This window comes from Cnephaeus nilssonii (assembly GCF_951640355.1).
Source record: "Cnephaeus nilssonii genome assembly, chromosome: 18".
NCBI lineage: Eukaryota > Metazoa > Chordata > Mammalia > Chiroptera > Vespertilionidae > Cnephaeus > Cnephaeus nilssonii.
Genome location: NC_137089.1, coordinates 24,822,527 through 24,849,595, shown reverse-complemented (window position 1 = coordinate 24,849,595; position 27,069 = coordinate 24,822,527). Strand labels below are relative to the sequence as shown.

Sequence of the window (27,069 nt, the reverse complement as noted above, 5' to 3'; positions counted from 1 at the left end):
TTTCACAGAATTAGGCTTACGTGAGTTAAACATGGAAGTACCTATAACCACTGTAAGCATTACACAGTTAGGAGCATTGTATGGTAGTTCGCTATTACTATTTTTATTTTCACTTTCTATATTATTTATCATCCATGGAATGATCATAGGGAGTCAGATGTGAGCTTACACATATGAAAACAGACTATTTGCTAATTATAAATGTTAGTTTATAGCGTATTCAGAAATCCCTGCTTTGGGTTATTCTAAGCACTGGAAAGTCATGTACCTGCATTTCCTTTAAATTAATCCTGTGGCTTCCCCTGGCCTTGTCCTCACTTATTCTTAGTGCTGTTTCACTGTGATTGCTTTTTCTAGCTGTCCCTGGCTAGAACCCGAGAGGCCTGAGTGTCTGCTTCTTGATGAAGTGTGCTCTGTGTTCCCCTTAGACCTTGGGTGTTGTGTGAAACATCTTTTCTGTCATTCTCAAGAGAATGCTCTTCTTTCAGTCCCTTTGGCTTTGCTGTGTGCTCTTTATGATGTATGCTGGATATTCATACTCGGGATGTACACAGGAAATCTCTCGTGTAAAAAACAGACACATTTATGGCTCACGTGAATCAGGGGTCACGTGCGCCTTCAGGTGGGAGGGAGGGAGCAGCTGCTTTTATGACTTGTTTTCTAGCTTGAACAGACTGGGTTTCTAAAGGCCGGATCAGCAAAGGTGGGGTTTCTTCTTCTTCTCTCATTTCTGCACTAATCTGAAGTTCCTATAACCGAAAACATTAAAATGTGCATAATTGTGGGGCAAAATGTCAAGCAGTCAGTTTAATTTGCTGATGAGTACATGGAACCAGTGTTTTGCAACAGTGGCCGGCTTCGAGTTACAAATGAGCAGGGGAAGGGAATGTTTTGTTGACATTGTTAACACTGTTGATTGCTTGTTTGGCCTGTGTTCTGCCTGCAGGTGGATTTTGCCTTCACCGTTTGGCAGAGCTTCCCTGAGAGGATTGTGGGGTACCCAGCGCGCAGCCACTTCTGGGATAACTCTAAGGAGCGGTGGGGGTACACATCCAAGTGGACGAATGACTACTCCATGGTGTTGACTGGAGCTGCTATTTATCACAAGTGAGGGATTTACACGGCTCACGTGTTGAGATTTTTATATACTCCTTGTGTTCGTTTCTGACTGCTGTATAAGTAGGAACTTGAGTCAAGTCTTGTTAACAACATTAACGGAAATTGGGTTGCATCCCCCTTTTAAGTTTTGTTGATGTGACCAACATGTGTCTTTGAAACCAATAAAATCTCTTGGCTTACTGCATTTCCAGTAATTAGGGTAGAGTAACATCTCCATGTCTGTCTTATAGTCTAACAAGGGGAGACACCATATACATAATCGTTCTATAATATGTTAAGGTGAGAAGTTACATAGCAAAAAGGCAAAGTAGAGCAGAGGCACTCAAAGAGAAGGGGTGGATTTGGGGTCAGATTGCCAAATTAGTTAGTGTTCCTGACTCAATGGTGAATGAAATCCCCACTCTTCGGCCTTAGTGAGGTAAGCACACCAATCTTTACCTAACCTTTTTAGTAAAGAATAGAGGCTTCTGCCATATCAGGGATAGAGTTGAAATGCACAACATATAAACATTTAGGTTGGCAGAACCTCCATCTCAAGATTATACCTCTCGGAAGTTCATTGTTCCCTTTCTTCTTGTACTGCCACTTAATGAATCTGATTCATTCAAATGATTAAAAATAAATAAATATATGCTATATGCCCCTCCAAAAAATAGTAGTATGAAAATAATTCAGATTAATATGGGTTCTACACAATAATTGACCACCAGATTAGTTGGGGTTTTGCTCTAACTGTTGAAATATCTAGTTTATAGGCCACAAAAATAGAACAATATATTGTTGGATTTGGAGTTATAGGATAATCTTAAATACAGTTCTGATTAAACCAATAAAAATTGTAAAGCAGCTTGTAATAATATATAGATTATGTGTAAGTTTTCTTGCCATCTAAGTGTTCGGTTTCTTATCAACCAGCCTGATATTAAAGTTAGGAAGTTAGGCTAGGCAAGCTATATCTTTCATGTATCTATTTACTTTGTTTCTTTATCTGTATATAGGAATAATAATAGTACTTACATCATAGATTTTTTATAAGGATTAGATGTGGCATTTGTTGTAAAGCACTTTAGAATGTTATTGGGTATACAGGGTGGGGCAAAAGTAGATTTATAGCTGTGAGTACACAGAACAGAGTTTATTCTTGTATTATTTATTAAATGTTGTATTATTTTCCATACAAACAATTATAAACTTACTTTTGCCCCACCTTGTATAGTAAGTACCATAAGTCATAGTTATCATCATCATCATCCATGATATGTGTAGGGATCCAAAGAATGGGTATATGTTTTCTGTCAAAGAAGACCACCATAAATAATGATGGCCCCTCGGGAAATGTCTTTGGTTTATACAGATATTATCACTACCTGTACACCCATTATCTGCCAGCCAGCCTGAAGAACATGGTGGACCAGCTGGCCAACTGTGAGGACATTCTCATGAATTTCCTGGTGTCTGCTGTGACAAAATTGCCTCCAATCAAAGTGACCCAGAAGAAGCAGTATAAGGAGACAATGATGGGACAGGTAAGAGGACTCTCCTTCCTTGCTTTGCTTGCTGCTGGTTAACCTGGAGGTAATGAGGACTCATTATTCTTCTACGAAGCCTAATGAGGGGACATCAAAAAAACAAAATAAAAACCCACATCTAAAGTATCTGAGAGAGTAAATGGCTGGCACATGGATAATTTGGAAAGCATAAGTCAAGGGTATCTTTATGTCAAGATTATGCATGTGACCTATAGAGACTTTTTATGTAAATTTGTCATCAGTGCTTTATTTAATGAATAGCTAATAATACTCTCAACACAACCTTCTGGTGGTGGTTGTTGAGTTGGGTGAGCATCATGATGGCAGGCCAGGCCTTACAGTTCTAGAACCAGCATTTATAAGCTGTAGGCAAGTCATTTGCCTTCTGAAACTCAGTTGGCTCATCTTTAACATGGAAATGGGGAAATCTGCCTCACAGGGTTGAGAAAACATATATGAAAGATTTTATAAACGTAAAATATTGCATTGAGTCATAAAAATTTAGTACTGAAGATACTCGCTAGGAAATATAATCCAATTTTCTCTTTTTATAAGTAAGGAAACTAGGACCCGGATGATGTAAGTATATTGATACAAGTTGCCCAGTGTGTAAAAGAACTGGAAGTTGAATCTCAGGCTCTGTTATTTCCGCTGCTTGTACCCTCGCTGCCCCCCCCCCCCCCCCCAGCCCTTACCCCTCCAACCCCCCTGGGCAGGGTCCCCTGTCAAGATGATCTGTATATACTGGCTGAACTACCCCTTATTCATCCTGCACAGAGCTCAGTACTATAAGTAAGAAGTCATAAACCTTAAGTAAGACCTTTAGATCTACTCGAATTAAATCATAGATTATCATCCAACAGGAATTGAGTCAGCTGTAAAAGACATATTTTAACATGGTTATATCAGTTCCATTGTTTCGGGTGTTCCATTTACCTTGTTCTAACCGTTATTGAAAATCATTTACAAATCTAGCTTTTGTAAAGAAAAATTTAGCCAGGCCTAACAATTGATGGTTTTTCATTCACTAAATTTAGTAAGAGCAGCAAATTGATGGGATTTTAAGTTTATAAAATGCAGTCATTCAATAGTTACTGAACATGTATGGTTTATGTCAGGCACTCTGCTAGGTCCTGGTTATGACACAGCTGCTGTCCTAAGTAAGCAAAAAGTCTAGTGGAAAATTCTGTTTCCCTCTCACTACTAAAAGAGGATGCAAGAGGATTTGCAAGAATTTTTAATCTTTAAGGCTGAAAGGCTATTCAAGTTCAAGCAAGATGTATTGAGTGTTTTCTGTGTGCTCAGGTATTTTCATATATATTATCTCATTTAAGGATACACATTCCTTTAATATTGTTTGCTCAGAGAGTTCTATGAAATTCCCTGAGGTTATATGCTGATTAAGGGTGGAATTCTAATGACACATGATTTCTTAGGGGTTGGTTTAATGCCCTTCTCATATATTTACCTAATTCTACCAAACCAATATTTCTAATAAGTTTGCACATCTTTTGAGGACAAATCTAAATTTAGCCTTAGGTGTCACTAGATGTGTCTAGTTAAACATGTACTCTATTTGCTCCATTCTTCCCATCAAACACATTTGTTTATTGAATGTGTGACTGGTGAGTTCAATGAATATCATACTTGAAGATTGTACTTTTATTACACTACAAAGATACCCTCTCTACTATGTTGGTTGACTCAAAATAAAATCTAGAGACAAAAAAGTTACCTGAGTGATCCAACGGACTTTTTAAAAATTATTTTTAAGAGAGAATAAGAATGAGCTTACGCTCTTGACAGTATTTCTGTTTGCATATATGGGCACTTGCCCTTGAGTGTCTTGCCCTTTGGGAACGAGTGGACCAATCCAGAAGCTCATACCAACTTAGGAACGGTGCCATGTCTTTGGGACTGTCTCCTCTGTTGTGAACTCAACTGCTGAGGTTAATTTGATTTACCAAGCAGCGTTCTCCTAGTATAAGTGGTCAAGAATGGTCTGAGTTCTGTCCCTTTCTAGCCTTGAACAAATAATTTTAACTTCCCTGAGCCTACTTCCTCGCCTGTACAGTGGGGATGTGATTACGAGGTAGATAACTTGACCAGGTTGTTGTGAAGCTCATATGAACTTCATGAAAACACTTAACAAATCATATTTTTTTGTTTTTCTGCTGTTCAGAGGTAACTTGACATTTGTATTTACCTTCAAGCATGTTGACACTTGTTTTAAAGTGACTCTGAGTGATTTTCACAGTCAGATGTACCTTCCTATGAGAGTATTTTCTAACAATGCATGAGGATTCGAGCACAAGGATCACAAACACACACACATATACATCATTAAACAGTTGCCTAATGACATAAATGAGTTTGTGTTCTGTTCCCATAATTGGGCAGCCCACCTTTTCCTTGTTTCATAAAAACCTGGTTTTAGAGACATTATGCTTAGTCCATCTATTTAAATTTCAGCCCTCAGGTGATTTAAGGTTTTCTTTTAAGTCGGTGTCAGTCATTCATGGTCTAAAAATATCTAACCAACCTTAGGAGCAACACAGAGAGCTAAAGAGATGGTATCCATCCTCAAGCAAGTAAACAAAGTTTTTGAAAACTATCTTTGAAACCACAAATACATTGTTAGTCATAATATTTCATCCCAAGTGCAAAGAGAAGTTTATATTTAGTGACCATAGTAGTGGAGGTTCAACTGGTAAGTCATTTACTGAGCAGAGAATTAGTCATTCCATGTGGGCCATTGTTTGCATGGATGTATTTAGCATTGAGGGAAGTAGCATATCTTAGGAAAACCTTCTTCTGATGAGGGATCAGTGTCTGAATTTTCATCAGGCACAAGGATGGGGAGGTTTGAGGTCCAGGCCTGACTTGGTTTTCTGCATTGCCTCCATCTCACCTTTCCCTTCACTCACAATCTTCTTCCTTGTTTCTCTCTTTTCCCCAGACTTCCCGGGCTTCCCGCTGGGCTGACCCCGACCACTTTGCCCAGCGACAGAGCTGCATGAATACGTTTGCCAGCTGGTTTGGCTACATGCCGCTGATCCACTCTCAGATGAGGCTCGACCCCGTCCTCTTTAAAGACCAGGTCTCTATTCTGAGGAAGAAATACCGAGACATTGAGCGACTTTGAGGAACCCAGCCAAGTGGGGGAGGGGAAGCGAGAAGGGACTGGGGTCAAGCTGCTCTCTCTTCCCAGTGCAGATCCGCTCAGCCACGGGGCCAGATTGTGCCAAGTAGCCAAATAAACTTACATGAACAGAATGACACAAAATAAAAATTAAAAAAAGGCCAATGAGAACTCGACTCCTGGCTCCTGGGACTGCATCGGACTGCTCCAAACTCACCTCACTGGCTTCTATGTCCCAAGACTAGGTTGTGTACAGTTTAATTATGGAACATTAAATAATTATTTTTGAAATGATTGCTATGCAGGTTTAAACTTTTTTAATGATCAAAACTATTAAAAACCAGAGTTCTTTCTTTAATCAAAATTGTGTTGGTTGTGACTATTTCAAAGCTGCTGCTCCTCCCCCCACAACATCGTTGCCATTGGTCATGCGGGGTTTCCCGCAGTTGCAAAAGCTCAGACTTCATGGGCCACAAAGTAAGTCCCTCTGTCCAGTGTCAAGAAATAATTGAGCATAAGTTAAGACAAGTTCATTATTCAGCTCTGCCAGTGCAAATTGTTTTCCACTTTGAATTTGCAGATCCACTTGAACTTTATTCTCTAAAATGTCGCTGCATGAGAGAAAGTATTATGACTTCAGGTAGACAGTTCTAACTGAAAACTTTGAGACCTGTAAGTATGATCATCTTCTTCATTGGGGGGTAGGGGAGTTAGGACCAAGAAAACACTAGTATAATGAACAGATGTTCAGTTTGCTCAAGGAACCATTCAAACAATCACCAGCAAGCATGCTAGTGGGATGGGAGTGTTGACCCACAACAGTAACCCAATTCTTTTCAGAGGTGGGGGCTAGATTATGCATTCACCCGTGGACCTGGGTCTGCTTACAGATAGGAAACGCTCTGGTTTAAAGGGAAAGGAAGTATATTGAGAATGAGTATATGGAGAGGAACAGGTTATTTACAAGACAGGCTCTTTCATGTTTGTGAAACCTCAAGTTTCAGAGTTTCTCTATTGAGAAAGAAGGAAGAGGGTATCAATTCTCACCACTGAACATGAGGATTGTTGAGAAGTAACCTCACCATGGGGACCTGGAGACCATTTTTGGTCAAAACATTCTTGTTTTGAGCAAGAATCTGGCACCCAAAATAATCAGAAACAAATGTAAACACTTCTATTTCATTTTAATTTTTAAATCTGGAGTCGTTCAGTTGTGCTTCTGGTTAAAAAGAAAGTTTCTATCTCTACAAACGCTGCTTTGAGCTTTTGATTATTGTAAAACTGTAAATAATCAGCTAAAAATATATATGTATATCGCTTAACTCCATTGTAAATGATGGAGAGGAATCTTCTAATACTGAATGCCTTCTTCTACTTAGAAGAAGCAAGAGAGATTAGAGAAGAGAAAGACATTATTGTTCCTACCATCTCTTATGCTGAATAAACAAGCACTTTAGTTCCATGCCACCCCCCACCCCCCACCAAATGCTCCTCAATCTCATAAATTTACTTCCAATGTTGTTTAGAAGAAAATTCCATCACAGAATTCTGTTGAAATAACTTCAAGTGCCTGGCTTAGGCCAGTGGAAACCATAAATCCAGGAGACTGTAACCCAACCTTGCTTTGTAGACAGCTGGACGGGAAAGAGGACCTTGCAGTGAGAGTGCAGGGAAGGAAGGTGCTGTAAACGAGGGAAATGGTATTTGCAGAGGTCCAGAGATGACTCAACATGCTCCCTGGCAACAGAGTGAAGACCAGAGCCCACACTCCAGATGCTGTTGTGAGTGGTGTGCAGGTAATGAAGTTCAATGAAGGGGGCTTCCTCTGTAGCCTCATGACTCGGAACAGCTCCCCAAATCACTCTCATTCAATCTGACCCAGCCTTAGCCACTCTCAATCACGTGACCTTTCCTTCTAAGTGTATGTGATTATCTCTTAAGTGTTGAACAATAGTTCTTAGGTCCATAGTCTTGCCCCTTCTTTCTTTCTAGCAACATGCCCAGTCTAATAGTTTTCATGCCATTCAAGCTGCAGCTCTCAGTGATGTGAAGGGGTAGCAATTAATCCTTATTCAGCTGGCCTTTGCAAATTTGCATTGAAAATAACTTCTTGAGACTGGCAAATTATTCGTGTATCTTTCTCCTTTGCAGAAATGAATGCAGTGTTTTGTTCAAAGACACCCCAAGCCAACTTGAAACTCATGTTGTCATCTTGGCTTACAAAGCAAGAACCCTAATTATACTAGCCAGTCACATGACTGGATTCAGAGAACTGCTTTGCCAGATTTACCTGTCACAGAGCTCACGGGCATATTCTCCACACACAATATATGTTATGTGTGGGGGGGAAAAGATAATTATAAATGAGAACAGGGTCTGACACATCTCCATGGCAGTATTTTACGTCATTGTCTGAGAAAATCTATTTGAGATACTAGCTAGTATGTTCTTTTCCTACTTGGCACATACAGCTGGGAATTGAACAATGCTTAGCCAATCAGTGAGACGCAACAATAAGACATAATTTTAATCACTAAGGAAAGAACTATATTTCCGTGCAGCAAGTTGACAAATCACAGCATCTCTGTAGGATGTCAGGAGTTATCTCTCAGCCAACTCCGATGACAGCCAGAGGTCCCTAAGTGGGCCCACACGGATTGCTAAGAAGCCAAGAGCAGAGAGTGCAGTGCCAACCACGTAATGAGTTACATGCAGAAACTCCAGTGAGGACGGGACCACATAGGATTTCCACACAACAACTTTTTCCAGTTCCACATTAGGACACATGATCTTAAATATTTTTGTAAGCTGGCTTATATATTTATATATATGAAAAGTCTTATAGGTACTGAATCAAGCTTGCATTATATTTAATATACTGTATAGATATATCACCTTTGTTGAAAACAATAAAATGACCCAACATTGAGACTGCAGAAAAATTCATGAAGTCATCATTTGCAGTCACATGACAAACGATAACATAGGTGAAATCAGCACACTTTCCAATTGGATGCTTCAGGAGAAAACGAAGTCTCTTGTACCTGGAATCTTAAGTGCATTGCACTTGAATTTCTTCTTGTTACAAAAGGTGCTCAAAGAAGGATCAATCTTAGTTGCTTCCTTCAGATTTCCCTTTAGGAGGGATTTTTGTTTTTCATGTGCAGTAGGTTCTGGAATACCTGGCCTTTCATAAAGGTTACTAACCTTGCATTTAATCAGGGGTAAGATGGATGAATGTGGAGAGACCTTTATACTGTTTTTATTTTTTTCAAAAGCAGCTCTTGCTTGGCCAGTGTGGCTCAGTGGTTGAGTGTCAACCTATGAACCAGGAGGTCAAGGTTTAATTCCTGGTCAGGGCACATGCCTAGGTTTCAGGCTCGATCCCCAGTAGGGGGTGTGCAGGAGGCAGCCGATCAATGATTCGCATCATTGATGTTTCTATCTCTCTCTCCCTCACCCTTCCTCTCTGAAATAAATTAGAAAACATATTTAAAAATAAAATAAAAAAGCAGCTCTTGATTTAAGAACTAATGAATTTTTAATCAAACCTGTTTAAAGGGCAGGCATGGGAAGCAGGCAGGGAACCTCACCAGGTGAGACTCTGAATAGGATTCTTGCTGAACAAACTGAATTATGGATTCAAAAGCCGAGGCAAACTTCTCAGACCTGAAAGTGTCTACTATTCCCTCAGGTCTTTTTTTAAAGAACCAGTTATTGCTACGAACTCTCATATAAAAACATCCCTGCCTTCAAATAGTTAATACATTCAAACCATAGTGTTACATCAGGACCTGGGTTACTGAATTCATTTACCAGCTTCCCTCTGCAGCAACTATGGACAAGGACCTTTCAGATGGTTTTGTCCTTCTTGGCCAGGCTTAACCAGAAAGTTCTTGTCACTGCTGGCCTCATATTCTCGGGCATGCTTGGTGGGAGCAAAAGTTGTTTTGACTTGAGTTCTCGGTGAGTACGTATTCATAACCTACTGTGCTAGACTTGACCCCTTAGTCTTGGAGCACCAGCATGGAAGAGATTAGCTTATTTCTTGACTCCAAGTCTAAACAAATGGGATCGAGAATCCTAAAAACATAGTCCCTCCCATTAATTCAGTATTTTTTTTTTTTGCAACATAATCTCAATAATAAGATAACTCCCGGAAACCATCTCCCCTTTTTGTCCTTTCCAAAAATCAAAGGATTTTATTGCTATGTTTTTTACTTAGCAGGGATTGTCTGTAATTGTCACTAATCTAAGGTTTCAATATGTCCCTTATCAGGAGTCTGGGGAGTTACCCAAGTTTGGGACTTCCACAGCCCAACTAAATAGGAGAGGAAGGCTGTGTTATTATCCTCTGGAACCAGAGATAAAGGGGGGACCACAGAGACAGCTGCACCCGCAGATGAGCATGGTCTCACCCTTGTTTGAAAGCAAGGCAAGCCAGCCTTCCAGTCTCTCGATGTTTGTAATGATTTGCCTTTTAGGCCTCAAAGGCCAATTCATTTCTGCAGTAGTTCTCTGTTCTTCTCCTTCAGGAATACACCCCTTTCCTTTTGGTTGTAATTATTACTAAAATCAGGGCCATGCAAATGACCTGGTTACCATGAAATGAACCTTATATATTTATTTTGAGGGAAAAATATGTATAGGACAATGTTGCGAGGTAGAAGAAAGCGAAAACTGGAACTATTTTAAGTGGCAAAAAAATAAAAAGGATACTTTATTTTATATACGATGTACCTTTGGAACAGTTTTCTAATATGTTGACGATGTTTTTGTAGTGGCAGCGCAGGTCTTTTCTGAAGTGTTTCCCTCATTTGTTAGAGACTATGAATGATGCGGTCCAGTTATCCCGGAAGTGTGAGAGCGAGCCTGTGAGAAAATGCAAGGCCACTGATGTTGATTTACTCCACAGACCCGTGTAACTTTCTGTCTGGGTTTTGCCATCCCAGATACATGGTCTTAGAGTGTCACCAAAGACGTTTTCCTTCCAATCTATGGGAGAAGAAAAAGAAATTATTAATAAACGACATGACTTTCCAGCTGCGTGGTTTTCTGTTGACCACAGGCAGGTGTCCGTTTTCAGGAGGATTCAGTGGTCTCCACGGAGCTCGCGTGGAGGTTCTGGGGTAGACAGGCAGCTGAGGCTGGACCACGTGTGCTGGCTGGAGGTCAGCCCTGCAGCCTCCCGGGGCACGGTGCCGCCAGCACAGCCAGCCTCCAGGCCAGCTGCCGCCGGTGCTGTTGGCAGCAGGCCAGGGGAGCGGGGTGCTGTGCCCAGTTCACAGCGTTCCGCCACGCGGACCCTGGGACAACGCGGCAGGGCTGGGCCCCGAGCATCTGGAGCCTGACAGCTGTGGCCATTACCCCCTTTGGTTTCAACTACTGCCTAGAGCTCACGGATGACTGGCTGGCGATGCATTTATTAGACTGGCTTTTCTCAAAGAACGCATAGCGGTTCTAGATGTGGATGCAGCTCATGGCTCAGGACCACGATAGTGCTGTTCTGTGGCAGGAGGGACGGTCCTTCTCATTCTCCACTTTCCTCCTTCCTCGCCAGAAGCATGGGCTCCTCATCTCTTCTACCCTTTTCTTTGGACGTTAGTAGAGAAAAGACACAAATGTCACGCATTTTCAGGGGAGGAAATGCCAGATTACATGTAGGGATGTTGATCTGTTTTCTGTTCTGTATTTCAGTTTGTCCATCTGTAAAATGGTGACTTAAAAATATTTCTTGGCAAATATTTTCTGAACAACTACCGCCTACTGAGCACCGTGCTAGGTGCCTCCGAGGGACTGGAGATGAGAAAGATCCTTCTCCCTCTTCCCAGGCAAGAGAGGGAGAAGTCAGGGTGAGGCCGGGCAAGGTAAATCTGACAAGTCGTCAGGGGAGGCTTAGAAAGGAATTTGCAAAGTCCCAGGTTGCAACCAGGACGATGCCAGGACAGTGTTAACTTGTAAAATCTACACAATGTGACTGATGTTAGGATCACCCCCCATGCTAAGGACAAATGAGAAGTCTCCTTGAAGAAGCAGCTTTTAAATCCGGTCCAACTCTACCTCACAGATGTTTGGGTGAACACAATAGCATGCAAGAATACCGCGGGACTCTGGCTTTATAAATAAAAGGTGGGGTTGCTTTATAGTCTGGGCATTTCCACCATGTCTACATATGACCAGAGGAAACGGCAAGTTATTTGTGGACCCCTGGGTCATTCAACATTGGCCTCCCTTAATGTTGTGTAGCTTCTCTGATTTGCAGAAATTCAAAATATAGGGGGTTTGGAATTAGGCTGTGTTGCCTACTATTGGATGCACATGCTTTAGACGATACAGTGGGGGGAACTCAGGTACTACAGTGGATTCAAGGGATGTTTGTTTGTTTTGTTTTATTTTGTTTTGTTTTACTTTTGGCCCCATTCAGATGAGTTGTCCCAGTGTGCTGGTTAAAGTCTTGTCTTCAGGACATAGCCACCCGGGGGTCTGAATCCTACTTCTGCCTCTTGATACTTCTGTGGCCTGATAAAAATCACCTGCCCTCCCCGTGCCTCAGTTTCCTCAAAATAGAACTAATCTATATCTCATAGGATTCTCCTAAGGATTAAATGGGTTAATAAATACAAAGTTCTTAAAATAGTTCTTGGTATGTAATAAGAAGTATGTAACTCTTACTTATTATTGGTAGTTAGCCTTTTGCCAAAGTGGTTTATTTTAAGAAGCTTTCCCATAACATGCTAAAGAGGAAACATACTAAGTTTAATGCTTAGGATGCTAATCATGACCCAAATTAAACTGTGGTCTTTCTAGTGTCATGGGCACCTCTTGCTTTCAATTACATCATGTTTCAATGCCTATCACCAGGAAATAAATCATCCTCACATTCAGAAATGGGGCAATCCATCCGCAGAGATTATGTAAAGTTGAGTTTTTATTTTCCAGCTGCACTTTTTTGAGGAATGGTCTGTTTTTCATTGCCATTTAATGGAATAGAGTTTAGGTGGTTCAGGACTAAAATGAGGTTTGGGTGCCAATTATTGTTTCTCTTCTGGTGGCTTCAATTATATTAAGAAAGAAAACATGTTCTTGCCAATAAATACATTATTTGCCAAGTTTGAATTTCTGTTCCAAACTGAATTGCAAATAACCTAGTTTTCTTGGCGAAATCTACTTGTAAAACAAATCTAAAATGTGTCTTTAATCAAAGAGGATCAGATCATCCCATCTTAGAGTAGGAAAAAAAAAGATTAAGCTATGAGGAGGGAGACCTGGAGGCTATTTTAACCACTCCCCAGAGATGCATATATATATACATGTTCTTTTATAATTTGCTTTTTATTTGTTTGTATTTTTTTAAACTCTCACCTGAGGATATGCTTATTGATTTTTTTTAAAAGAGAGAAGGGAAGGGAGAGAGAGAAAGAGGAGCAGTTATGTGAGAGAGAACATCAATTGGTTGCCTTCTGTACATGCCCTGACTGGGGATTGAACCTGTAACCTAGGTATATGCCCTAACCAGGAGCCAAACCTGCAACCTTTTTCTAGGTAACATGTCCCTTATATCTTGTCTTTAGGTTGAAGTAAAGAGCAACAATGAGCTTCCCTCTCAAATATTTTCTCCTTCCTTCTGGCAATATCCATATCAAGTTAAGTTTTAATAAAGGCTTTTTGAGTATCACTGTCCCTCTTCTCTACCAACAGCAGCCTGTTTTTCCTTAGGGGAACCCACCCCTCTCTCCCTCTTTCCTATCATTTGTATGATGCTGACCCCAACCCCTATCCTGACTCCAGGGGAGTTATGGTTTCTGTCTGGTCATTGAGACCCTATTCCTGATTACCTGTTGGCAGTTTTAAGAAGGACACACCATCTTTCCTCTAGCATTTTGTGCATAATATAGCGCAGTAAAGATTATACTAACAGTATAGCAAAGCCAGATGTGTTGGAAAATAGGCATTTAGCATGTCTTGGGGAGACTTCATTGAAGAAGTGACATCTTAAGAAATAAATAGGAATTTAACTGACAAAAAAAAAGTGGAAAGAGCATTTCTTACAAAGGGACATGAACTCAAACACCCTCCATCAGAAGTATGTAGCAGAGGGAAACGTGAGAGCCTAGATCTATAGGAAAGACATCATCGTAACACAAAGATTTGGTTGGTTTAGTTTGACAAGGCTCAGGATGACTGCTTGGCTAAAGGCAGGTACCCTAGCAAAAGGGAAAGTATGTAGTAATGATGAGAATAATAGTATAGTTCCTTTGACTCCCATTTTCTTTCCTCCTAATACAAAAGTTTCAGTGCAAAACACTGGAATTGTGGGTCGTATCTGATTCTACTGTACTTGTCAGAGAAAGTATGCAAAAGGTAGCAGAAAGATCTGTCTCTGAAGATGTTTAAAATGGAAAAAAAACGACTTCTATTTCTGGTTAGGATGTAGAAAGTTGCAGGAGATCTTCATTCTCATTCTTACAGTGAGTACAAGTCTGATAAACTACAATATCATGGCCATTTAAAGCCTGACAGAGAGATGAAAATTGCACACATAAATTCTCTCTCTCTCTCTCTCTCTCTCTCTCGCTCTCGCTCTCGCTCTCGCTCTCTCTCTCTCAAACTTAACTAAATCTTAGGAACAGACATTCCCTTCCTAGGAGAAGAGTATCCCATGGCTGCTTTCATCATAGCAACCCCAGAATGTTACCCCATCAGAGAGTGGGGCAGGGAGAAGCCATGTGAACTGCACATAAACTTTAGCAGCCACGTGTGGGGCTGGCATGAGGGACTCAAGTTCCTAGGTGACCTGATCACACACTGACCTGCACCCAGCTGCCATTTTCAAAAAGGAATCATGCTGCAAAACCACTCGGGAGAGACCTGGGCCTGCATGGCCGTGGTAACGTAAAGCTGCTCCTAAAGATGGGGCGAGAGGCCAGGGCTATGCAATGGTAGACACTGTGTAGTTTTGACAGATGTGGAAAATGATCTGTGACTAATTAATTTGTTTTTCTTCATAATCCCAAACACTTGGCTTTGCTCTGGTTTAGACTATGAATGGATGTAATCTGATCTAGTTTTTCCAATAAATGGGTATGGCAGAGAACATTCCTTAGGTAAGGAAGAGAACATTCAGGGTTTTTTGCTGAATATCATATCTATATCTGTTTCCAACTTATTTGGAGAAAGAAATCTTTTTAAGCCACACACATCTCAGAAGTATTCCATGCTGGTTTCTTCCTTTCACTCCCTATGTCCTTATTTATAGCTTCTAGATATTGGCAGAAACTAACTCTTTCAGCTATTTTTTTGCATAACATTGTCTAAATACTTTATTTTGAGGCCCTTTTTTTTCACCCATCAACTTGTAGTTGTCTATAAAAATAAAGTTCCATCTACTTAAAAGCAACAAAGTATATAACTGAATCTTAAATTACAAAAACAACTGTCTTCATGTTTTTAGATGGATACCTTAGGCATTTTTCATGGATGCCAAAGTCTACTCCCAAGATGGCCATCTAGAAACTAAGTGTCCTTTGGTGGTTAGCATTGGTCACAGGTCACCTAGGGGAGTCACCCTACTGCATTACTCAAGGTGGGACATGGCTCTTACATAAAAATTTGCATTATCTTATTCAGTTATGATTATTCTATTGTAGTCTTTAAGAGTCAGGCCATATTCTGATGTGAAGTTAGGACCTCACTTGAGGAGTGAGGTCATTTTTGATGTAGCAAACAACAACAAAAAAAGACGGATAACAGAAGCCATGTGGGTGAGTCTTAGGTAGGCATGAGTGAGAGTCCTCGCCAATGTCTCTTGAAGTTCTCTTCCTACCAGCACCACTAAAGGAGCTTTAAAAATTATATAGATTTGTAAATCCACATTCAGAGTCTGATTCAATTCATCTGAATATTTAAAAAATGACCAGACATTTCTGATACTTAGTCTGCTGCTTATGAGCACTCTGTAATTTTCCATTGCCTCGATGATTGAGTACAAACTCCTTTACATGGTTCGCCAGGTCTCCCATGATCTCAACTATGAAGCCTCTTGGGCCCTTCTAAGTTTCCTCTTTTAAAAAATATATATATATTTATCATTCTTTTAGTAACTTTGACCTGTTTATTGTTACCTGCACATATTTTGATGTTTTCAGCCTTCTCACATTTACTCATGCTGTTTTTACTACCTCTTTCCTTCCCAAACCTGCAATAAATAATTTTTCACTGATTCTTCAAGACTGAACTTCTCCCAATGGGTATTAGGTCCCCTTCACCTATTGTACCATATTTCTGTGCATATTTCTTTCACAGTACATATCAGGTGATACTGGAGTTTTCTCTCTAGGTGCCTGTCTGGCACAAGATGGGGAGATAAGTGAGGGCAAGGAGAGTGCCTTAGTCACTTTGTGTACCAGTAATTTGGTGGTACCAACCCAGTTAGAACTCAATGAGTATTTGTTGACTGAATAACTTGGAAGAACTTGGAGAGCTTAGGCTCATTTAGGTTGGATGGCTAAAAATGCCTCTGCAACATGGAAACAGAGTAGGTAGCTGGAAGCACTTTTTCCTGAGGGTCACATGTTGATGAACTGAACCTCTGAGATCAGAGATAGCACTGTGTCTTGCCAATCAGAACACCTCATCTCATGCTTCTTTCAGCTTTCATTTTTGTTCCCTGACTTTCGTAAAATAATTCTTTTTCGTTTAAAAAAATATATATATATATATTTTTAAATGTCTTTATTGATTACATATGTGTTCTTATTCCCCCATTACCCCCCATCTCCCCCACTCATGCCCTTACCCCCCTGTTGTCTGTGTCCATTGGTTAGGCTTATATGCATGCATACAAGTCCTTTGGTTGATCTCTCCCACTTACCCCCACCCTCCCCTATCTTCCCTCTGAGGTTTGATGGTCTGATCGATGTTTCTCTGTCTCTGGATCTGTATTCATTCATCAGTTTATGTTGTTCATTATATTCCATAAATGAGTGATATCATGTGATATTTATCTTTCTCTGACTGGCTTATTTCACTTAGCAAACATACTGACTGGTCCTAGTTTCTGCTCTGCCATGAGGAGTCAAGGGCAGCATCAATAATGAGAGCAGAAGGTTCAAATGACACTCTCTGCCCTCCCACGTGCCCCAACTGGAGGCTCTCCTTTTCCTGCTGGTCTTCAGGCAGCTGATTTCTCGTCTTGTTTTTGTTTGTTTGTTTCCGTTAAATAAGGCAACATGGCTCCACTAGTCATTCATTTATTTACATTCATTCATTCAAAAACTATTGGTTGACTAAAGTTTTATCCTCTTCTCAAAAAAGCCCTTAAACTACAAGAATTAATAAAAAGTCATCAGAAAATCCTTTCTCATCTACTTAAACTACTAGTACACATACACATGCATATACTAACTGGATCTGGCTGCAGGAAGTATCACTAAGAAATTACTTTCTTATCTGAGGCCCTGGTGCTTTCTGTTAATGCACAAGAGTTCTGAGGCTGCATCCGACATCAATCTTAGCAAGCCTAGCACTCAGGAAAGAACACTAGCAGGTGAAGCAGGAAGTTGAGGCCCTTTTGCCTCTTCTGTTTTTGACATTTACTTTCCTCTTCTTACCACCAGATGGGTAGTGGTTCATCGGTTGATATATTTAGCAACTTGGAACAAAAATTACCGTGCTCCAGAGAGAGGAAGGAGTGAGTATAGATGGTATTTTTAAATTTATTATTATTATTAAAGAAGTTAGATTTTTTTCTATTTTGGTAGTTGGTATGCAAAGCAGCAACCTTAAAACCATGAAATGAATTACCAATCAGACTATGAGAACACAGAGTAGATAGGTCTGGGACATGTTTCATTGTGGTCTGTTGCCATGAGTGGGATGTGAAGGAATTGACGGTAGCTTATACCCTGGTCCTCCTTCACAGAGGTGCTCTAGCTTAAATTTAAGGCTTGGGACTAGATATCTTCTGGTAGGGTATTTGTCTGGGGAGGTTGGAAGAAGCATAGATAGTGTTCACATCAAGGACAAGGGACATTAGAGCTTTAGCCCACTGACCAAAGAGTTATGGGATCGATTCCTGATCAAGGGCACATACTTCAGTTGTAGGTTCAATCCCTGGCCCCTTTCAGGGCCCATGTGAGAGGCAACCAATTAATAATGAGTCTCTCTCACGTCAATGTTTCTCTCTCTCTCTCTCTCTCTCTCTCTCTCTCTCTCTCTCTCTCTCTCTCTTTCTCTTTCTCTCTTTCTTTCTCTCCCTCCCCCCTTCTACTCCCTCTAAAAAAAAATCAATGGAAAAAATATCCTCGGGTAATGAAACCATGTAAGAGAATAGGATAATTGGGAAAACAATGTATAGAGAGAGGTATGAGAGGTGAATCAGGGTGCATCATTCAAATCAAAGGCTGTGGACTCCACTTCTCCCAGTGGTGGCGTAGCTGGTAGTGGGCCAAATATACCATCAAGAATAACTAGAAAAGCACAAAAAGTCTGAAGTTGTGGGAGAGCTTTCAAGGCAGATAAAACTTGGGGGGCTTGGGTTAAGAGGAAATGGGAAGTTAATGATGTCAGCACGATATTCTGTTTCCCACTTCTCTAGAAGAGCATTTGCCTATTCATAAACTGTGCAAGGTGAGGGGCTGAGAAGTTGGGCAGAGAAATGCCACCAGAGACAGAGATACAGCAGAGCTTTTGGAAATCTTATGGTATTAAAGAGACAAAAAAGTTTGGTACCAGAAGGCAGCCATAACTTGACACATCAAGATTTTGGAGAAAAGGGAAAATGGCCAGGAAATCAAGGAAAAGTCATAGGATAAAAACTAAGAGGAGTTATGGTAGTCTTCCAGTCCTGAGGGGACACTGATTGTAATCTAGGACCCAGGAAGGAAGAGGGTCTCTGTTAAATATCCCAGTCAGGACTTGGGGGGCTTAGGTTAAGAAGAAAGGGGACCCCTGGAGAGTGAGACTTTATGACTGGAGGCATACAGATATAGACCAAACTTTCAAAGTCTGAAATCTAGCTAGGATTGCTAATTGGAATGAGATCATCTACTTTACCATTTCCACCATTCTCCTCTCCTCAAATCTGCTTGGTCAGTCATATGCCATGCAGGTGACCCTCCGGGACTTCTGAACTAAGACAGAATTAGTTTTGTGGCTCCCACGTGGGCCTTTTGGAGTGTTCCGTATTGGCATGCCCACTCTGTGAGAAGCCAGTTGCAATGAAGGAGTCCTACTACCTTGAGACCAACATGTCTCAATGGGGATTTGAGGAATTCCAGGTACAGGTTGATTCTTGACGCAGAGAAGGCAATGCGAGGGGTGCTTGGCAATCCTGAGAAGCCTGGTGTGAATGAATGCTGGGACAGGGATAAGGTGTTTTTGGTTTTGGAAGGAAAAGAAGATTCACTGAAATTTTTCAAGGAGGGATGTGACAGAATTGGAGCTGTGCTTTATGACAATCCAGCAATCATTAGAGTGGTTTAGACAGCGGTTAGATGGAGGCAGACAGACCTGGTAGAAGGCCATTTTAATAATCCAAGCAAGAGTTAATAAGGGTCTGATTTAGGGTGACAGCAAACAGAATGGAGAGGAAGAGGCAGACAGAAGAGGAGTCTAGAGAAGTGACAGGTCTTGACAGCTGATTAGGTATGGGGGATGAAGAAGAAGGACTCCCTCATCCTGACTGGGAGGCTTCAAGCCTGGGTGACTGACAGTTGGTGAAGGTATTAACAGAATGAAAGAGCGGAGAGGGAGAAACTGCTTTGAGAGTAGAGTTGGGATTTAGGTTCTTGGTTGAATTTGGATTGCTCCTGACACCTTTATCTTTTGGAGGGCTCTATCCTTCTCCTTCATGGACACATTTCTCTGCCTTAGGGAAGCCCACACCTTCAAGTGTAAGGTGATGTATCAGGTGCTCAAGTGCTGTGGGTTGTATATGGAATTCCCTCAGTGGGCCCTTTGGGGCTATGGTGCAAGGTTCCATGAAGCCTGAGTATGGTTCTAATTTCTTCATTTGACTCAATTGCTCTCCTGATGCAAAACCTCAAGAAGATAATGATTTGTTGAGCCAAAGGATGAGGCTCAATTGCCTGGAGGGCTAGGCAGGAAGAAGCAGCCTCCATTGCCAAGACATCTGTGGGAAGGACCTAGAGCTTCCCCACCACACCCCCTTTCCCCAGGGATGCTCTGCAGCCGAAAGCACAGGGCTAACATCATCTTGGTTTCCTCTTGAGAATGCTTGTGGATAACTTTCCGAGCTTTCGTGAAGTGTAATGTATCTACTTTAATGAGCAGCAAAATACTGTTTGTAATAAAATAGTGGCTCCTAGAATTCCTGGAGTAGCCCCGATTAAATGTACAGAAAGGCGGGACAAGGGAGGGGTTGGTTTTTATGCAGAAAGACCTCATTTGATGTGAATAACGTATTCTTGAAAGTTCAAGGAAATTTATATTGTAGCCTCTTTTAATGCATAGTGCGAAACTCTATTTAAAGATGCCATGCTGCTTTTGTGTAAGGAAAAAGGTTGTTTGACAATGTGACTAACCATTTTCTCTATTACTTGCCTGGTAAGTTTTAAAGTATCTTCAGATAAGAAATAGCACAGTAGACAGGAAAAACCACGGACATTGGTATGAGACAGACCTGGCCCATGTTCCATTGGGCCTCTGTAGTGGACATTATTGAATGCTTGTCTTACATACTTTTCACTTTTCTCCTTAACCAGTTAACTGCCACGATATTTTGAATTTAATTAAAAAGCGTCTGCCAGTTGTGTCTATAGAGGCTTGTGGCATACAAATGGTTAAGAGAGCAGCGTTTTTGTGGTTCAGGAGTATACCTAATTAGCTGCAGATTATCTTATCCCTCTTTGCTCAAGATGGGTTCATGAATGGGCATGTGAACCCAAATGAGGCCGCTGAGCAATGAGGAGGAGTCTGGGGGTCTGCTGAGGGATGCTAGGAAAGTTGTTGCTCACCCGTTAGGGACACCTGTCTAAAGTGACTATCTGACTAGTACATGTGAAGGAAGGAGCCACCATCCCATGACCGTGAAAGGAGCTGTCTTTAGGGTGACACTGAAACATGAATGTCTGTCAGAAGGAATCTGAGGTCTTGAGCACATTTTGGGGCGTCTAGACAGAGTAACCCAAAATTATAGGCCACTTCTGAACTCGCAGTTCTGTGAGCCAGTGAATTTCCTAATTGTTTATAGCTGTTTGAATCATGACTGCTATCACTTGCCTTTGAAAGCAGCTTAACTGACACAGCCACTAACTGATTTAGGACCCAGGCAGATTGCTTTTCCGAGTTAGCCTCAGTATCTATAGCTATGAAAGGAAAAGCAGTAGAAAAGGAATGGAGAATTTTGAAAAAGACAACAATCTACCCGTTTAGCTATGCTGCTTGGGGGTCACCAAAGTTGACTTCTCTCATTTTGCCTTTCCATGGATGGCCATGGACTCTCGATTCTTCCAAATAGGTTGAGAGGCTTCTAGTTGGACAAGACCCAGTGACATGACTCTACAGTTGGCCGCTTTTGCAGCAGAGATGAGAAGCAGCTGCATCTTTTTATGCTCTTGATTCCTAAATGGCCCTGGGTCTGACTTTAATGGATGTCAGACAAATTCTGCTGCTGGAGGATTAGTGCCTTTGCCCCAGTGACCTTTTGTGCAAAACATCATCTGAGCCTCAAAAAGGACAAAGATCGAGGAGTCCATTGAGTTTAGAGACTTGCTTGTGTGACTATTTTCTGCTGGCTGTTAATAAATGTCTGGTTGTGTTGCTGGATGTGGTCTGAGACTTTTGGTTTCATCAAAACCTGGGTGTCAGCTGCCTCTTGCTCCATTTATTCTTGTCTTCATTCAACAAATAATTATTAAACACCTACTGTGTGCCAGAAACTTTTTAGGCCCTTAGGGGTTATGCTAGTTTGTCAGGGCTGCCATAACAAAATCCCATAGACTGGGTGGCTCAAACAATACTCTGAGATTGGTTGGTTGTCAAGGTTGATTTCTCCTGAGGCCTCTCTGTTTGACTTGTAGATGGTCATCTTCTGTCTTCACATGGTCTTTCTTTTGTATGCATGTCTTGTCCAAATTTCCTTTTCTTAGAAGGATGCCAGTTACTTGGATTAGGACTTACTCTAAAGACCTAATTTTAATTGCATCACCTCTTAAAGACCTATCTCCAAATATGTTTACATTATACTGAAGGTTAGGGCTTCAACATATGAGATAGGTAGGTGGGGGTGGGGATGGGGGGTGGGTAGGAGATGAGACAATTCAGTCCATAGCAGGTCTACAGCCAGGCACAAGAAAGACAAATCCTGAGATTTGAACGTGAGCTCTTTACTCATGATGCTCTCTAGCTTGGTTTCCTAGGTGACCTGATGGACTGAAGGTTAGCAAAGAGATTTTCAGCAGCAAAGGAGTTCTTCTAGATGGGGCTTCAAATCCTTCCTCTTCTTTGCAAGAAATTCAGATCCTTTCCAAAAACAGTACATCCTATTACTGTCTTTTGCTGATTCTATGCAAAATGATAAATTTAGCCTAAGTCTTTCTGAGTTGTAGGTAAAACGCATTTAGAATTACAGAAGAAGAAATAGCAAGCTGTCTGCAGAAATGTATTCAGTGTCGAGATAACTGTCATCCATGGAGATCATGTTCAGCTGTAGCTATTATCTGATTGCGGATCACCTTCATTAAACATTTGTTCTACCACAGGCTTTGTGCTAAATGTGTTACGTAGCTCATTAGTCCACAGAACATTGTCTTAATATCCTAATTCCCATTTTTCAGATGAGAAAATTGATCATCAAAAAGTGAGGTCACCTTGCTCAGGTTTGGGTCCTCTGCCTGGAGTGCTGCAAGGAAAAGGTGGCATTGATTTCTATTGAGGGAGGTATGGAGTAGGGAGTGGTAGCAGGTGCAGCTTTGCTGAACTTTAAATCCTATAACTCTAAAGCTGGAAAGGGACAATGGGTTCCTGGGGTTCATTCCTGTGGCAGGGGAGCACATCCCTGTGCCCACGTGAGTATGGCCACGTGGGCCTCCACACGTGGACTTTAATTAGCGTGGACACTAAACTCCCCAGTGGAACACGGAAAGGAAGCTCCCGACACTGGCCTGCTCCTGGAACCCCAGCTGCACCTTTTCCAGGACTGGCTTCTCTCACTGAACTCCGGCTCCACTAACCATTTTTGTCTGTGACTTCAATCTTCGATTTTGCGAGGCAAAGAACTCGGACTCAAACACCTCACATTTTGGTTTCATAATGACAGCCAGCCTTGAAGAGGGAGAAGACTTATTCTGTAATTCACCAGAACACAGGACTGCAACCAACAGGGATGATTCAAGCTGTGGCTTCAAAAAACAAAGGGCGTGTGGGCAGAGCCCTGGAGCGGGAATCAGCAGCTGGATCCAGGGTCCCATGACTTGGTGGCTCTGTCATCTCTCGGAGTCCCATTGAACCACGCCCATGGGAAGGGTTTCTGCGGTCCAGTGTTCTGTCAAGTCCCAGCGGGCCAGGCGTGCATAACAGTCGTTACCAGTGCAGCTGATTTTTTCATAGTCTGGGCTTACATAAGGTTAAACCTGTGTGTGTTAAAACACATGTATCTAGCTGGGTAAAAATGTTCATTTGTATTAAGTGCTTTCCAAAATTAATATCAAAGCTAGAAATAATAGTTCTCCATTATCCAAACGGTGAAATATCCAGTTTTGCCTTGTTGAAATATAGAAGAGTAAATGCTATTTTTGAAAAAGCAGAGTTTCTATTTAAAGTATAATGCGAGAGCAGGAAGATGGCGGCGGAGGTGAACGGCTGATCTGCTGCCTCGCATGGCAGTTATGGAAAAACAACTAAAAGATGGACTGGTGAGTGCGGCGACTCCTGCTCGCGTCTCCCCAGACCGGGCGGCGGCTCCTCTCAGCCAGCACCGCAGCCGGGGCCATGAGCTCGTGGGCGCCACGGCAGCTGCTGTGGCGGCGACCGCGGACTTGGCGCAGCGGCTCTCGGTGAAGGAAGAGACCATCTTTCTGCGAGACGGGCTCACACGCGTCACCGACCTGGCCCAGCTCCCCACTGAGATCCTCGGGGCCCCGGAGACCGCCAACACCGACTTAGAGGATTCTTAAGACTTCCTGTCTTACACTCAAGTCCTCTAGCCATTTTGAGAGAGGAGGACCAAGAAGGCAGCAGAATCAAACAAAGGAACTTCGCGCACAACAATTTCAAAGTTAAACAAAGGAACTTCGCCGCGCACAGAGCGTCTGCCACCCAGAACCACAGGAGAGCTGGCTGAATGATGGATTTACAGCTAAGAGAGAAGAGGAAAGAGCGAACTCTGGAGAAACTGAGGTGCGGAGGCGCGTGGGTCGGGGGAAGGGACTTGTGGCTTTTGTTCCAACCCTAGGGGAGATTAGCTCCCCAGACGCCTGCGGGGAGAGGCGCGACTCTCGGCCTTCCTGTCGGAGAGTGGGAGTCACTTCCTTGAGGAGGTGCGCCCAGCAATCAGTGTTTGCTGCGCTGGAGTGCGGAATGAGGGGGCTTGGAAACGTGGAAAACAGAAAAAGCAGACTTACAGCCAGAGCGGTTCGCCTCGCCATGGCCTGGTGGCGCCCTGAGGCCCCGCCCCGCCCTGAGACCCGCCCCGCCCTGGGACCCGCCCAGCTCGTTTTGCAGACCCGCCCCGCACGTCTGGCAGGCACACCTGGGCTCCAAGCAACGGCTTTTGCATGTGGGTGGCCTGCCCTATGGCAGCTTGACCAGATAAACTGCGGTTCTAGTCGGACTGCTCTAGGGACGCTCAGACAGGAGGAGGAAACTGCAGTTTCTGCCGTAAGTCCTGCTGAGTGGTCTCAGGTAGTAGCTGACCTACACACCATTGGAGACCCAGAAACGAGGGCATCTAGTGGTCGGTGTGAGATGACACCAGACTTCAACCACTCGCATAAAGGACACATTCCAGAGGCAGAATCAATGAGCGCCAAAGCCTTGCTGCACCAAGACCCGGCCCATAAATCTGTCTCCTACACAGCAACTCTTCCTTTATAGACACAGAGGATCTGCAAGGCCAATTGGCCTGGAGGACAATTCCTCCCAGCGACACCAACAACAATCAAGACTTAACTATACAAAGGAAAACCAAGACGGAGGCATAGGGCGGAAGCCTGATTGCTGCCCACCACAACAATTTTGAGTCTACGACAGGAGAGCGGAGCAGACACCATCCAGAACCACCGGAGGGCTGACTGAGCAGACGCTCTACAACTAGAATAAAAGAGAGGGGTACTCGGGATGATGCTGATGCCGGCGACCCAAAGATCACACTTTAAGAACTACGGCTCAGACGACACAGTGGCGGCCTGGAACGTGCTCGGCGCAGTTCCCCCAGTGGTCTCCGGCTGAGGGGAAGGCCCCACTCGCTGCCGAGCACGGACAGACGAGCCCCTAGGAGTCATGGGGTGGGAGACTCCGCGCTTGCTGACCTCCGAGTCCTTCAAGAATCTCAACGCCCCGGAAGCGGCCAGGTGCGCACGCTCGGTGACTGGCCACCGCTGCAGACCCAAGGGCCGACGCAGCCACCCCGGACCAGCCCGCTGCCGCGCACCGGGCACACCGGAGCTTCGCCGAGCCCGCCGCCCAACGAGTTCTGTGGCGGCTGCCCTGGAGCTCTGAGAAAATGGCCGAAGGAATTACTGAGATGGAATTGACCAACAGGAAATGGGATCAAGAAGACGAAACCCCGCTGGGTCCTGAATCCGGGTGAAGCCGCGTGCCCCTGGGTCTGGGTGAGGCTGAACACTGGGTCAGGGTGAGGCTGGGCCCCGGGTCCGGGTGAGGCCACGTGCCCCTGGGTCCGGGCGAGGCCATGCGCCCCTGGGTCCGGGTGAGGCTGAATCCTGGGTCTGGGCGAGGCCGTGCGCCCCTGGGTCCGGGTGAGCCCTGGGCCCCGGGTCCGGGCGAGGCCGCGGGCCCCTGGAGCCGGGTGAGCCCTGGGCCCCGGGTCCGGGCGAGGCCGCGGGCCCCTGGAGCCGGGTGAGCCCTGGGCCCCGGGTCCGGGCGAGGCCGCGGGCCCCTGGAGCCGGGTGAGCCCTGGGCCCCGGGTCCGGGCGAGGCCGCGGGCCCCTGGAGCCGGGTGAGCCCTGGGCCCCGGGTCCGGGCGAGGCCGCGGGCCCCTGGAGCCGGGTGAGCCCTGGGCCCCGGGTCCGGGCGAGGCCGCGGGCCCCTGGAGCCGGGTGAGCCCTGGGCCCCGGGTCCGGGCGAGGCCGCGGGCCCCTGGAGCCGGGTGAGCCCTGGGCCCCGGGTCCGGGCGAGGCCGCGGGCCCCTGGAGCCGGGTGAGCCCTGGGCCCCGGGTCCGGGCGAGGCCGCGGGCCCCTGGAGCCGGGTGAGCCCTGGGCCCCGGGTCCGGGCGAGGCCGCGGGCCCCTGGAGCCGGGTGAGCCCTGGGCCCCGGGTCCGGGCGAGGCCGCGGGCCCCTGGAGCCGGGTGAGCCCTGGGCCCCGGGTCCGGGCGAGGCCGCGGGCCCCTGGAGCCGGGTGAGCCCTGGGCCCCGGGTCCGGGCGAGGCCGCGGGCCCCTGGAGCCGGGTGAGCCCTGGGCCCCGGGTCCGGGCGAGGCCGCGGGCCCCTGGAGCCGGGTGAGCCCTGGGCCCCGGGTCCGGGCGAGGCCGCGGGCCCCTGGAGCCGGGTGAGCCCTGGGCCCCGGGACCGGGCGAGGCCGCGGGCCCCTGGAGCCGGGTGAGCCCTGGGCCCCGGGTCCGGGCGAGGCCGCGGGCCCCTGGAGCCGGGTGAGCCCTGGGCCCCGGGTCCGGGCGAGGCCGCGGGCCCCTGGAGCCGGGTGAGCCCTGGGCCCCGGGTCCGGGCGAGGCCGCGGGCCCCTGGAGCCGGGTGAGCCCTGGGCCCCGGGTCCGGGCGAGGCCGCGGGCCCCTGGAGCCGGGTGAGCCCTGGGCCCCGGGTCCGGGCGAGGCCGCGGGCCCCTGGAGCCGGGTGAGCCTGGGCCCCGGGTCCGGGCGAGGCCGCGGGCCCCTGGATCCGGGTGAGCCTGGCCCCGGGTCCGGGTGAGGCCGTGGGCCCCTGGATCCGGGTGAAGCAGTGCCCCTGGGTCCAGCCGAGACCAAACCAGAGGGAGTCGGACCTGCATTACCACCATTTGTCCACCATCCAGAGCTGAGGGGTCAGTGCCGACATGTACTCATAGGGAACCGGTTGACATTGATATTGGGTCTCAAAAGAACTGTTGGTCCAGAAAGAAACTCACTACAGACTGATTCATTTGCCT

At 44.8% G+C, this 27,069-nt stretch overlaps 1 protein-coding gene across 1 annotated transcript in view; it reads left to right on the top strand.

Annotated features, from left to right (window-relative positions):
• EXT1 (exostosin glycosyltransferase 1) overlaps positions 1–6,580 on the top strand; it is a 273,654-nt gene extending 267,074 nt beyond the window's left edge. The window contains exons 9-11 of the mRNA XM_079796029.1: positions 947–1,107; positions 2,474–2,645; positions 5,608–6,580. Coding sequence (XP_079652155.1) covers positions 947–1,107; positions 2,474–2,645; positions 5,608–5,793 — 519 coding nt within the window. The 3' untranslated portion in view covers positions 5,794–6,580. The remainder of the gene's footprint in view (positions 1–946; positions 1,108–2,473; positions 2,646–5,607) is intronic.
• Positions 6,581–27,069: the final 20,489 nt, after the last annotated feature.